The sequence below is a fragment of the Protopterus annectens genome, chromosome 16.part0 (genome assembly GCF_019279795.1).
Source record: "Protopterus annectens isolate FY-2018-M chromosome 16.part0, PAN1.0, whole genome shotgun sequence".
In the NCBI taxonomy this organism is placed as follows: domain Eukaryota; kingdom Metazoa; phylum Chordata; order Ceratodontiformes; family Protopteridae; genus Protopterus; species Protopterus annectens.
In genome coordinates, this window is record NC_056750.1 from 198,112,181 (window position 1) to 198,125,286 (window position 13,106).

The 13,106-nt window shown below is 40.8% G+C and overlaps 1 protein-coding gene across 1 annotated transcript in view; it reads right to left on the reverse strand.

The window, feature by feature from the left end:
• The window catches only part of LOC122790866 (rho guanine nucleotide exchange factor 40-like), a 1,619,416-nt gene that overhangs the window by 544,015 nt on the left and 1,062,295 nt on the right, over positions 1 to 13,106 (reverse strand). Inside the window, exon 6 of the mRNA XM_044058526.1 lies at positions 1,195 to 1,288. Coding sequence (XP_043914461.1) covers positions 1,195 to 1,288 — 94 coding nt within the window. The remainder of the gene's footprint in view (positions 1 to 1,194; positions 1,289 to 13,106) is intronic.

The following is a 13,106-nucleotide window of genomic DNA, read 5'->3' on the forward strand; positions in this document are numbered from 1 at the left end:
CATCGTGAAGATGAACGGTGTCCTACATCATCGCTGTGCAACTGAAATTGCCAGGTAATGAAATGGCTGCCATATACTGCTCTATCACTGAATATATTTCCTGCATGTATCTCCTGAAGGATGTGAGTACTGTCGCAGACACACATTTCTTCTCCCTCTCTACAATGAAAAACATTTTAAATCCTAAAACATACATCTTGAACCTCAACTGCTCTCTGGGGCGTGGTATTCCTTAGTACTGTCCCAGTCATTGCAGGTCTATTTCTTGCCATAATGCACACAATTCTGGTGTCCTGTCACCAGTTTCCTGGAAATTCATTGAATATTATTTCTTCACCGTACATCTCCAGGCCATTATGAATCACCTTTTCAGTAATATTAGTGCTGTTCAGAATAACATTTTTCTTGGGTCATTCTCCACTCTTCCCTTCTGCAGCATGACCCTGCCTTGTGACCGACTCCTCAAGGTCATCCTTTCATTCCTCTGACTAGTTCCTTCGCTGTCCTCACACGTTTTACTCATCCTGACATCCTTTCAATTCATTTATTTTAATTTTGCTTGTTATGCGCTTTGGTCAAGCCTTTTTTCGTACAGATATCAGTAGGTTCAAATCTTTTTATCTTGTGGACATCTTTAAAAACTATGTCCCACCTTACTCCTAAGGAGATATATATGCAGCGTAAAATAAAAGATATGGTATAGTGATGTTATTGAAATGTATCGGTCTATTTAATTTGTAACTTTAACAGCCTTTTCTTAAAATCTGTGAGTGTTAATGTTTGTGCAATTGCTTTGCCGAGATCCATCAGAAGGTTTTATCATTCAGAATTATGAAGAAGCAAGATGCTAGCTAACAGAAATGTACAAATTAATAAGTAATCATAGGTTTTGTTGACACATCTCCTAGGGACACAGGGCAGGACTTCCCTGCATAATGCTTGTGTGATACATGATCAAGGAGGATGCAGTAAACTGGGAAAACAATTTTGTAGCTTCAAACAGTTAAAACTCTTGTCACACCAGACATGTAACATAGCTATTCATGTAACATAGCTATTCATTCTGCTATTACTTAATCACTTGTGTCACCACAAAAATGCATTATATACACATTCTATAATTTACTGGCATCTGTTTGTCCACAGTTTGGGCCTTGGCTTTTGGAGTTGAAGGTACTTTAAACATTTGTATACCTGAAATGCTGTAAGAACTTCAAAGAATGAAGCTGGAAGTGTGCAGTGACGGGCATCCACCAAAACAGTCAATCCCAAGTCTCGAACTTCCTGCCTGTGAAATTATAAGGGATTCAAAAACACACACCAGTCAGTCTTTCCCAGACACAGTGGTACTTCCAAATGCAATATCTAAATGTGAAAACTACTTTTGACAGCTGATACTTTCAAAGAATTGCACAGTCAGCATTGAGTGAGCACATAAGCAGCATAACAGTTAAAAATAACAGTTATCACTTGTTACAGAAATATGGCAAAGTAAAGCCTAGAAACAGACCACCATATCAGTCTATTACAGTGTGATTTAAAAAATGTTGGCCTCTAAACAGAATGATATAGTGTGCTGAAAATGGAAGATATTTGACTGCAAATAAATGTGTGCTGTGATAACCTGGTTCAGAATATACCATTGTAATTCAAGACTCTTACACTAACAATATAAATACATAAATATAAAGTAACACAGCAATCATTCTTACCAGGAATAGCACCCACAACTCTTCTGGACATAGGCAGTCATCACTAAATGCAATCTTGGGTATTGACCAGTACTACTTCTACGGTATTACATTGGGTTGAAATGGCCAGGCTTAAAATTACCTCTGCGTCAATAGCTTATTAATCTCCTATGATCCTATGATCGTAGATTATAACCACACAGAAAAAAGGTTGACCAGACCTTATGAGTTAAGTACTCTTTGAATGACACAATCAGGATATAAGAAAATATTTGCAGAAGTTGACATTACCTTTGTGTTGCATTTTCAGAGCTCCTTTGTCATTGTTCTTGATGACTTGAGTCTAAGATGTAATACATATCAGCATGGCAGTTGGACCCACTTGGTCCCACAGATGCCACCATTTTCAGTACAGTGAAGTTTCTACATCCTGAAAACTCAGACAATTGACAACACATACAGTTTTTGGAATCGTGACTATCAAGAAGGAAGCTGGGGTAATAGAATGAATCATGGAGGGTCACATTTTACGAGTGCTGAAACATTTAAATACATTGCAAGACTGCATTCTTTGCTTATGTGTTAAAAGAAATAAAAGTTGGTTGGCACCAGGAAAATGAATTTCATTTAGCACAGGTATTGTTGGTGGATATATGAAGCACCACTAGGAAACAGGAATAGATTGGGTAATTACAGCGATCCTGACTAGGGGGGGGGGGGCTAGCAATATGTAACAGGAATACACTTACGCTGCAACATTTTCAATCTAAAACCTAGAAATTTTATTAGTCAGCACCAAAATGGCACATTTACAGGGATGGCAGAAAGATATGAGACCATAACCAGCAGATACTATGAATGACATGTGTAAGTACTGATACACAAAGTCACAATGCATATAATTAATATTGATAAGGGGATGGTGAACAAACATCTGTAGAACATTTCAGTAACCATCAGTAAGGTACAGTTAGAGGGATAGAAATGACAAAGATGTCTGTCATTGTTCATAAAGGAAAGACTTTATTTATGTTTGAAGGTAATAAATGTAATGAATCAGAGGAAAAGAGTTTGAATTTCTATGCTTTATTTAGTATACTATACTATAATAGCATTCAGAGCAATAGTAAACACAACCATAAGAAAATCATTAAAGAATTCTTACATCCCTGCCAAACATTGAACCCAAACCCCTCTCCACGTAACTCATGATTTGAAACTGATGGATTATTGTGTAGTTCTACAGAGGGTTCCAGAATTCTGCAAAACTGTTGTGTTTCATGATGTTTCAGAATATGCAAAATGACAATTTCAGGTACAGCTTGATAAGAAAATGAAAGAGATATTTCATTCAGAGATTATAGGAAATATTAAAATTAATTAAAATGTGTCCAGAAAATTCAGTTGTAAAGAGTTTTAAGATACCTAAACTAAGAAGGCAAAAATGTATAGTGTTGATTCTGATAATGTTTAGCTACCTAGGCAGCTGATGAACAGTGATCTATGGGCATGCTATAAGTAACACCTCAGAGGAGAAAAGGGTAACATTGGCAAACTTTAATAAAGCTAATGGGAAATGCCATTAGAAATGAAAAAGAAAAAAAAACATGTATGCAATTAGCAGAGAATTAAACAGCTGTAAATAAAATATAAATATAATCTAAATATACATAAGTATGTCTGTTTTATATATATATATATATATATATATATATATATATATATATATATGGATATAGATAAATACAGTCACACACACACACACACACACACACACACACACACACACACACACACACACACACACACACACACACCTATACAATTGCAAGCCAAATTCAATTGCTTCACATAATGGAATGTCTCATAACCACAGTCATATATGTGCAAAAGGAGAAATAGGAGACAGCTTTTTGGTGTTAGGGGATGGCATATGTGCATGGCGCCATGACCTTGGATTCATTTACCAGTTAAGTGCTTGAGGTCCCATCAGGAGCCAGCCTTTTGATGCAAGGGGATAGAATCTCCACATGCCAGTAGCAACATGGATGTGGGGTCATCAGGACCCAGTCCTTTAGCACTACAGCATGACATCTGTGCATGCCACTAGCAACTTGGATTTGATTTTTTTTAATTTATTTACTATGGTTGTGCACTGATCTCAGTGGACCATTTACATGCACAGCCTGGGTGAATAGGATCGCATAAGAAATGAACAAAACATATTTACAAATATAAGAATATGCTAAAAACATATACATATTTACAGATGTAAGACTATGCTACCACATTTAGTTCAAGAAACAGTTTGCAGTGTCAAAACATGGATGGAAAAATGGAATTATACTTAGCAGAGCTTTTTGGAAAAGATGTAGCCATAATGGCTGAGATGGATAGTGATACAGGAATAGCAGCATATCATTATAAAGAGAAGTATGAAGACATTAGAAGAGGCAAGTGAGAATAGTTGGAGGAGAAGATACCACGGGGAGAAGACAGCGAAATGGAGAGAGAGAGAGGCACGGGGAAGGAAGAGGCGATGGCAAGATTGGATAAGGAAGGATGAAATAATGATAAAGCGATATGAGAGAAAAGGGAATGATAGTGACCTCTGAGTGCAGCAGCACTTTGTTTGGGTGAAGAGCTGTTCCTTGATTTGTTGTTAGAAGTCTGAGTACTTCTGGACATCTCTGACTGGCAGAGGAATGGAGTCCTACAGTTTAGGTGCTGGGACGAAGAATGCATGGTCAGTGCAATGATTTTTACTTTTTGGAGTTATTAGGGTGGGTTGATATTGAGATAGCTCCTAAGATTATATGCAAAGGTTTTGTTGAAAAGTTTTTGAGCGAGATGGCTTTGTAAATTAGTGATCCTATTAGGAGGGCACATGGAGCCATTTAGCTTTGTTGAGAGTTAGGCAGCGGTGTTCATTAATAGGGGAGTCAGCAAAAACTGGCAGATTTTATTGGAGATGGTTTGTAAGGTGGCATTTTCATTTGAGGCAGCAGTTATTACGGGTAGTCCTTATTCGAGCTGTGATAAGAGTATTCCTTTGTCTATGGCTGATTTGGCTGGTTGGACAGAAAAGGTGATAGCTTGTTTGCCTAGAACAGTGATTTGTTGATCTTTTTGCATGTATTTTTAATGGATAAATCAAAGGTAAGATACTGGTCTAGCCAAGTGGCATGGCATTTGAAGGATGTGATAGTTTCTATGGTGATATTGTTAACATCTTTAATATTAAGAAAACCAGGTGCTTTGGCTATTTTTGGTTGGTTCCAAATAACATTGCTTTTGTTTCTAAGGGATTGGGTATAAGTTTCTTCCCTATTAGCTACTGACTGAAGGTTTAGGTGTCATCTTGGAACTGAGTTTGTAGAACAGTATATGATTTGTTTGACCTGTAGATGACCATGTCATTTGTGTAAAGAATTATGGGTAACTGTGGGTGATCAGGTGGGAGTTTGTTGATAAATATGGAAAATAGTGGAGGGGCTAAAGTGGAATCTTGGGGAAATCCTTTTGTAATAGGAGCTATTTCAGAAGTGGTGGTGCCCACTTTCACTTTGAAGGATCTACTGGTGAGGAAATCTATAAATCAAGTTTTTGCATTATCACTAAAGCCTCTTTCATTTAGTTTGTGAAATAGTGAGTTATGGTGAATTAGATTAAAGGCTTTTGTGAGGTCAGTGAGGAAAGCTCCTGTCAGATTGCCGTTGTCCATGTTGGACAGGATATAATCTGTGAAGGAATAGCTGTTATGGTGCTGTATCCAGACCGGAATCCATGTTGCTTCTTGGATAGAAAATGGTATTGATGTAAATAAGCAGGGATATGGTTGTAGATAACTTTTTCCAGTGTTTTACCTGAACTGGAAAGTACTGAGATAAGACTACATTGTAAAGCAGTAGATGGTTTGGGTTATTTTGGAATATAAGTGAATATAGCTGTTTTTTGTATATGAGGCATAATCTCCTTAGTTAAGCAGAGGTTGTAAAAGTGAATGAATGGGTGGGACAATAAGTCCTTACAAGAGATTACCAGATAAGAGCCCGTTTGTTCCTCAGGAATCATCCATTTAGTATTGGTGCACAGCATCTACACATGCCATTAGTAACTACAATTCAGTTGTCACCTAGGTGTCCATGGGTCCATCAGTGGAGAGAGAGAGAAAAAAAATGGAGCAGAATAGTGACAGCTGACTTGCCTTTGGACAGAAGTTTCATTTGAGACAAGAATGTACCTGAGCATTGGACAGGTTAAGAAAGAAAAGGGTAGTCCGAATCTGGTCTTTATAATCCAATATATATAAAGGTGCTACTTCAAGATCTCATCCCACAGAGGCAGGGACTATATAGACAAATATAGGTGGTAGTAGTCAACCTGAACATACATGCATGCTTCTCTTCTATAAGAGTTTTCTTATGTAGTATTAAATATTTAAATGAAGTACGTTTTGTTTTGTCGGCTCTTTTCTGATTTGTATCATTATTCTTACTGAACATAATGTTCTTCAGAATATTGCACTTATCCAGTTAACAAGCAAGTGAAAATGCAAAATAAGTACTTGATGTTTTACATGGAAATTCACTAGGATCTTTGGTTTCCTTTGTAGTTGTAGCATGTCTGCATGGGGAGGTGAGACTGCACATCCTGAAATGGACTGTTGTCTTGTTTAGCATTGGTTCTCTGCTTTGTGAAGTTTCCCAGAATAGACTTCAGCAGCCCTAAAGCAGGTATCCATTTTATAACTACTGAATTAGGATTTGGATTTGCCTTCACCGTCTGACATTTATCACATACTGCATTCATAGCTAAATCCTGTTTCATCCATGGTCAGGCGATGATTATTACTACAATAATGCAACTCCATATAGATGGAACAATGCACAGATAAGAAAGTGCAAGTCAAAAAATGACACTCTCATAAAATAGACAAGGTCAAGTATAACAATAATGCTGCAAACAGCTCCGTTGTTACCACTACATGGGAAGGTAGACATTACTTAGCCATCCATACTCATGTATCTTAACCCTGACGCTATCCTTACTTCTAACTACAACCCTGCACTTTACTTTCTGAAAACTTCTTCCCCTGACAATGCCACTACTTAGACAAAGTATGCTTGATGGTCATGTCAGGTGCTTCATTTTATTTTATGTTTATATTCACTTGATTGCAAAATAAGACTAATATTATCTTTTTTGTGATCAGTTTTATGTTGAATTTGTGTGGTTTATGTCTGATTCAGGAATGTCAGGTCCAAGGATTTTGTTTTTTGCTCAGTTTTGGTCAAGATTTTTCAGTTTTTATGCCATTTACAAACTTGTGCAACTGGATTCTTGGCTTTAATTAAACACGCCCACACAAGTATACACGTACATAGTTAATTAATATTACACGCACACACACACACAAACACACACACACACACACACACACACTCACCAACCCCCTTTTTTCCCATTTTCTACATGAGGTCAGGATGTTGTGTTAACAGTTGCCGTTTCTCTTGATTCAATGCCACACTCTCATGCCTGACTGTCACAGATCTTCTCTAACACAATCCATTTGTCTCTTTGCTAGATGTCTTCACTTTCTCTTACCTTCTTCATGATCTGTCCCTTCTGACCTGTTTGCAAATGTACCCTATCACCAGTATGAACAGCAGTGGGCTCAGAGCTGAACCGTGGTGCACACTCACTCCCACTGGGAACCCCTTTTTGAGGCTGAACACTGTTCTTATTAGAGACATTGGGTCTTTTTACATAGCCTGCACTAATTCTATCAATTTTTCTGGGACTTCAAACCACTGTACTACTGTTCAAATCAGCTTTCTTGGGACCTTGTCATATGCTTTCTCCAAGTCTAGAAATGCCCAGTTGGACTCTCTCCTCATCTCTAGCTTCTTCTCAACTATCTTATTTTTGTGTGCTGTGAACATTTCTTAATGTTAGTGAACTTATTTCCAAGAATTCCTGATATTGCAGGAATTCTTACTTCTGTTACTGCACTTGAGCTCAAAGCCAGTTTGTTTTACATTGAGAGAGTTCTTTTGCACTCTGGTGGAAGCAGAGAGCTAAATTCAACACATCAAAGGTAGGAAAAACTGGTCGATAGCTTATTGTGTTTTTATCTGATAGGCCTGAGGATTTAACTTTAGAAAAGTCTTTCATCCTGCTGGTATAAAAGAACTACATTTTTATAAAACTGTGCTCATTTATTCAGAGCTTCCTTGTGCCTGGCATGGACACTTGTAACAGCAAGATTTGGATTGCTTCTAAATGCGGTTTCCTGTGCTTGCATATAAGCAAACTTCTCCAGTTTAAAATTCTCTATAAGAAATGCTCTTCATAGTCTCCCACTGTTCACAGCTGCTTGAAGAGCTGCCAGTTTGTGCAGAGGGTGGTACCACTGCAGGTCATCTAATAGTATACTACTAAACACTCTCACTTTGACCTTTAAGTGACTCTGCCTTACTCCTTCCCTTCTAAAAATTGTGTTTCACTGTCTTATATAGCATAGGCTAGATTCAGACCTGCTGAATCTATACTGTTTGATATCACTGTGCCCTTAAACCAGCTATCTTACATTAAGAGGGCCTTCCTGTACCCTTGTGGTAGAAATGTGTAGATCAGGACCCATCTGAGTTGGAGATTGCTGGAGAAAGGCTCAGTCTGGCACTTTCCCATTTGTAGTTGTGTTAAACTTGTTTAAATTTGCTGGTATATAAGCTTTGTGTTTGCGTGGGTTTGCACTCAGTTTACCAGAGCTGCTCATTGTTTGGATACTTTAGCCAGAGGTCGGGAATGTATCTGCACTGAAATCCAAGGCATCCACTGATAAAATAAGTATAATTTATGTCAGCACTGCACTTTGTTTACTGTACTTAATTGAATTACTGCTTCATTTTTGCTGTTTGAGATTTAGTCCAGCTAGCCCACTTCCTTCCATAATACCACATTCACAAAAATATTGCCACAACGGATGGGCAGTTTCCCATCACTTCTCCTGCCAGCTTGATTGACATGAGCATCTTGAGGCAATGTAGTAATTGCCATATGTATACTGACAACCATTTGCTCCTAAAGCAAACACCCTATGTGAGAGATGCAAATACACTGTGGAATTGGAGTCAACTATCTCATGTAAAAACAAACTAGACATCAAACAGGTTGTCAGCACACACACTTCACCTCTCATGAAAGCTTCACCTCTCACACAACATAGGGTCACAACACATAAACCCACATATGTGGAAGCACTCACTACAAGCCTACCAAAAGAACACAGACCTCCCAAACACACACCACCCACACTCACTGCTAAGCAAAAAGAACCACTACACATATCAACACACACACACACACACACACACACACACACACACACACACACACACACACACACACACACACACACACACACACACACGTGTCTCAACAAATAAACCCCCAAGGCAAAACACATCAAATGTCTTGGTCATAGGCAACGACATATTGAGACACACAGATGTCCCCCTCACCAGACTGGACAAGGAGAAGGTCACAGTTAGCTGCCTATCAGGTGTTAGGATCCAACAAATCGCATATGCGCTCAAGTCACTCATCAATAATGAGAAGTTATGTACCTACCATAACGTTCCATGTTAGTTGTCTTCTCTCGCCTTCTTTCTTGCTTGATGGGTTCGGAGCCGATCCTCGGCTCCGACTCGGCACTTGCTAAGCTCGAGAGTCACTTCTACCAGCTCGAGGCAGCCCCATATCCCATGATGCAAGGCGGTAAGTACCCAGATCTCGTTTGATGACAAAAGGCAATAGCACCTAGCATAATAACTTCCAAAAGGAAGAAAGAAGGAGAGAAAAAAACCTGAAGGATGGTAGAAGGACCAGCACTGTATGGTCTTCAGAAGCATACTTCCTTGTAGAGAGAAAGGTCTGTCCAGGCCTGGGGGAAGGAGGGAGGGTCGCAAGAAAGAAGGCGAGAAGACAACTAACATGGAACGTTATGGTAGGTACATAACTTCTCAATGTTAAGTTGTCAATCTCGCCTTCATTCTTGCTTGATGGGACCGTCCTAGCACTTCTATCCTGGGTGGCTCAATGGAACAGACTCTTGAGAACTGTAGAGCCAAAACTGGCTCTGTCCCTGGAGGCCAAATCCAATTTGTAATGGGAAACAAATGTATGAGGAGTGGCCCAAGTGGCTGCTGCACAAATAGTGTCTAATGGAAGTCTAGCTTGAAAAGCTGTGGAAGTGGCTAAGCTTCTGGTTGAATGTGCTTTAGGTTTTGAGCACAGCTGTTTTCCCCTGAGCTGATAAATTTCAGAGATGATAGAAGAAAGCCATCTAGACAAGGTCACTTTTGAGACAGGAAGGCCTTTCTTGTTATCAGCATAAGAAACAAAGAGTTGATCGGATTTCCTGAGTTGTTTTGTTCTGTCCAAATAATATCTGAGTTGGCGGTGGACATCAAGATAATGTAATTTTTGTTCCGATCTGTTTGAATAGTTTGGGAAAAATACAGGAAGATTAATAGCCTGATTCAAATTAGTCTTTGAGGCGACCTTAGGCAAAAAGGTCGGATTAGTTCTCAATGATACTCTGTCTTTGTGGAAGACTAAATAGGGGGGGTGAACAGATAGAGCATGAAGTTCAGACACCCTCCTAGCCAATGTAATAGCAACCAGGAATAAAGTTTTCCATGAAAAAAATTTCAGGGAACATGAAACAGCTGGCTCGAAGGGAGGAAGAATCAAGGATGTCAGCACTAAATTTAGGTCCCATTGAGGAGGAGGACTCCTGATTGGAGGTTTCAGGAGAAAAATTCCTTTCAAGAAGGCTCTACAAAGCCTGTGGGACATAATGTTGTGATCTGCGAACCCGACATGAAAGTTCGAGATAGCGGCCAACTGAACTTTGACCGTGGAAGAAGAGGAGCCCGCGTGAAAAATTTCCGCTAAGAAATCCAAAACTGTTGTACTGGAGCAGTGAAGGGATCAATATTCTTGACTTTTGCCCAATAAGAAAAACGTTTCCATTTGCTAGTATAAATCCTCCTAGTAGAGGATTTTAAGGAAGCTACTATGATGTCTCTATCAGGATTAGAGATCATAGGAAGCCTGGCTAAGGAAGGAAGTGGAGCAACCATGCTGTGAGGTTGAGAGAAGGGATAGACCGGTGCAGCTGACCCGATTGGTGAATCAGAAGATCTGGCACTGGGTCCAGATGCCACGGCTGCACCAAAAGGTGACGATGGAGGAACGGAAACCAAATTTGTCGAGGCCAATAAGGGGCAATGAGAATCATTTTGGCTCTCAAAACGGTGGCTTTCTGGATTACTTGTGGGATCAGAGGAAAGGGAGGAAAGGCATAAAGAAGTCCCTGGGGCCAATCCTGGGTCAGAGCGTCTCTGGGGGGATGGCCTGGCAGTGGGAAGAGAGAGAAGAAGTCTGGGCATTTGCTGTTTTGGGGAGTAGCAAAAAGATCGCAACATGGGCGACCACATTCTAGAAAAATCTCCTCCACTATAGATTGTTTGAGAGACCACTCGTGAGGCATGAGAATAGCTCTGCTCAATCTGTCCACTAAAATGTTGGTTTTCCCAGGGATATGCGTTGCTACCAGAAACCGATGAGAGGAGATCGCCCACTGCCAAAGTCTGAGCGCTTCTCGACACAAGGGGTAGGACTTGGTTCCGCCCTGTTTGTTGATATACCATACTACAGACATGTTGTCTGTGTGGACTGCAATTGTCCCCAAGGGAAGAAAGTCGTTGAGGGCTTGCAACGTTAAAAGCACTGCTCTCATCTCTAGGACATTTATGTGCAGGTGGTATTCGAATGGTTGCCACGTCCCATGAACCATCCTGCCCTGATAATGCCCCCCCCACCCAATCAGGGAGGCATCCGTAATGACAGTGGCTACCGGGGTTGGGGGTACAAAGGGTCTGCCTTGGTGAATCTGGGGAGAAGTAATCCACCAAGAAAGATGATTCTTGCAAATCTGTGTCACCAGTATTTGGTGACGCATCGGAAGTTGTTGGTAAGACCACTGAGTGAACAACATCCACTGAAGAAGGCGCATATAGAAGCGAGCCAGGGGAAGAAGGGTAATGGCCGCAGCCATGAGGCCCAACACTTTTAGAACCATTCTGGCTTGTACTTTCTTGCTGGCTAGAATGATTCTCACGTGACCTTGTATATCTGAGATTCTTTGGTCTGTGAGGGTAGCTGACATCCGAACAGTGTTTAAGTTTGCGCCTATGAAAGTAATAGACTGGCAGGGCAACAAGGAGGATTTTCCGTAGTTGATCGAGATGCCCAATTGAGTGCAAAGATTTATTGTGTAATCCCTGGCTTGAAGAAGCTGATGCCTGGTGGTGGCTGAAAGGAGCCAGTCATCGAGATACGGAAACACCTGGAATCCTTGACGTCTCAAGGTGAGCCGTGACCACTGCCATACATTTGGTGAACACTCTGGGGGCTGTAGTGAGACCAAAGGGCAGGGCTCTGAATTGGAAATGACTGGACCCCAGCCGAAAGCGGAGAAACCTTCTGGAGCGTCTGTGAATTTTTATGTGATAGTACGCATCCTGAAGATCTATTGAGCACATCCAGTTGTCCTTCTGTAAGAAGGGCAGAATTGACTGAAGTGTGACCATTCGGAATCTTGTCTTTCTCACAGACTTGTTGAGTCTGCTGAGATCCAATATTGGTCTCCAGTCTCCAGTTTTTGGGGACCAAAAGAATCTTGAGTAGATTCCGGACTCTGAATGATCTGTTGTAACTGGCTGAATGGCTCTTTTTTGCAGAAGTTTTAAAACTTCTAACTCTGCAATTTCCCTTAGACCGGGTGGAACATCTGGAAGGGAATTTGAGTAAGAAAAGGGAGTTTCCTCGAAAGGAATTTCGTAACCCTCGGATATGATCGACTGTACCCATCTGTCTTGAGTTAGGGAAAGCCAGGCTTCTGGGTACAGCGATAGTCTTCCTCCGACTGCCTCCAAGGATGGACAGTCGGGCAACATCTCAGGGATGCTGAAAGGGCTTGTCAGAGAGAGGCTCTCTGCTTCCCTGGTTTTGTGGACCCCCTCTGCCTCTAGAGCGGCGTCTGTTATTGTTACCCCCTCTGCCTCTAGGGGTAAATTGACCACGTGAATCCGGCGTGACTCCTTGGGATTTGCGTAACCACATTTTGCCACCCTTCTGTCCTTTAGGGTAAGGTCTAGAAGGGGTGGAAAAACGGACCCCTACGGCAGAAAGAGTCTTGCCGTCCTGCTCACACCTGGTCAATGTTTCCTTCACTTGAGGGCCAAACAAAGCTGACCCATCAAAGGGAGAGTTTGTGAAGGACGCCTTAAAGGGATCTGCAAAATTACAGAGCCGCATCCAGGCTTGGCGTCTAAGAGCCAC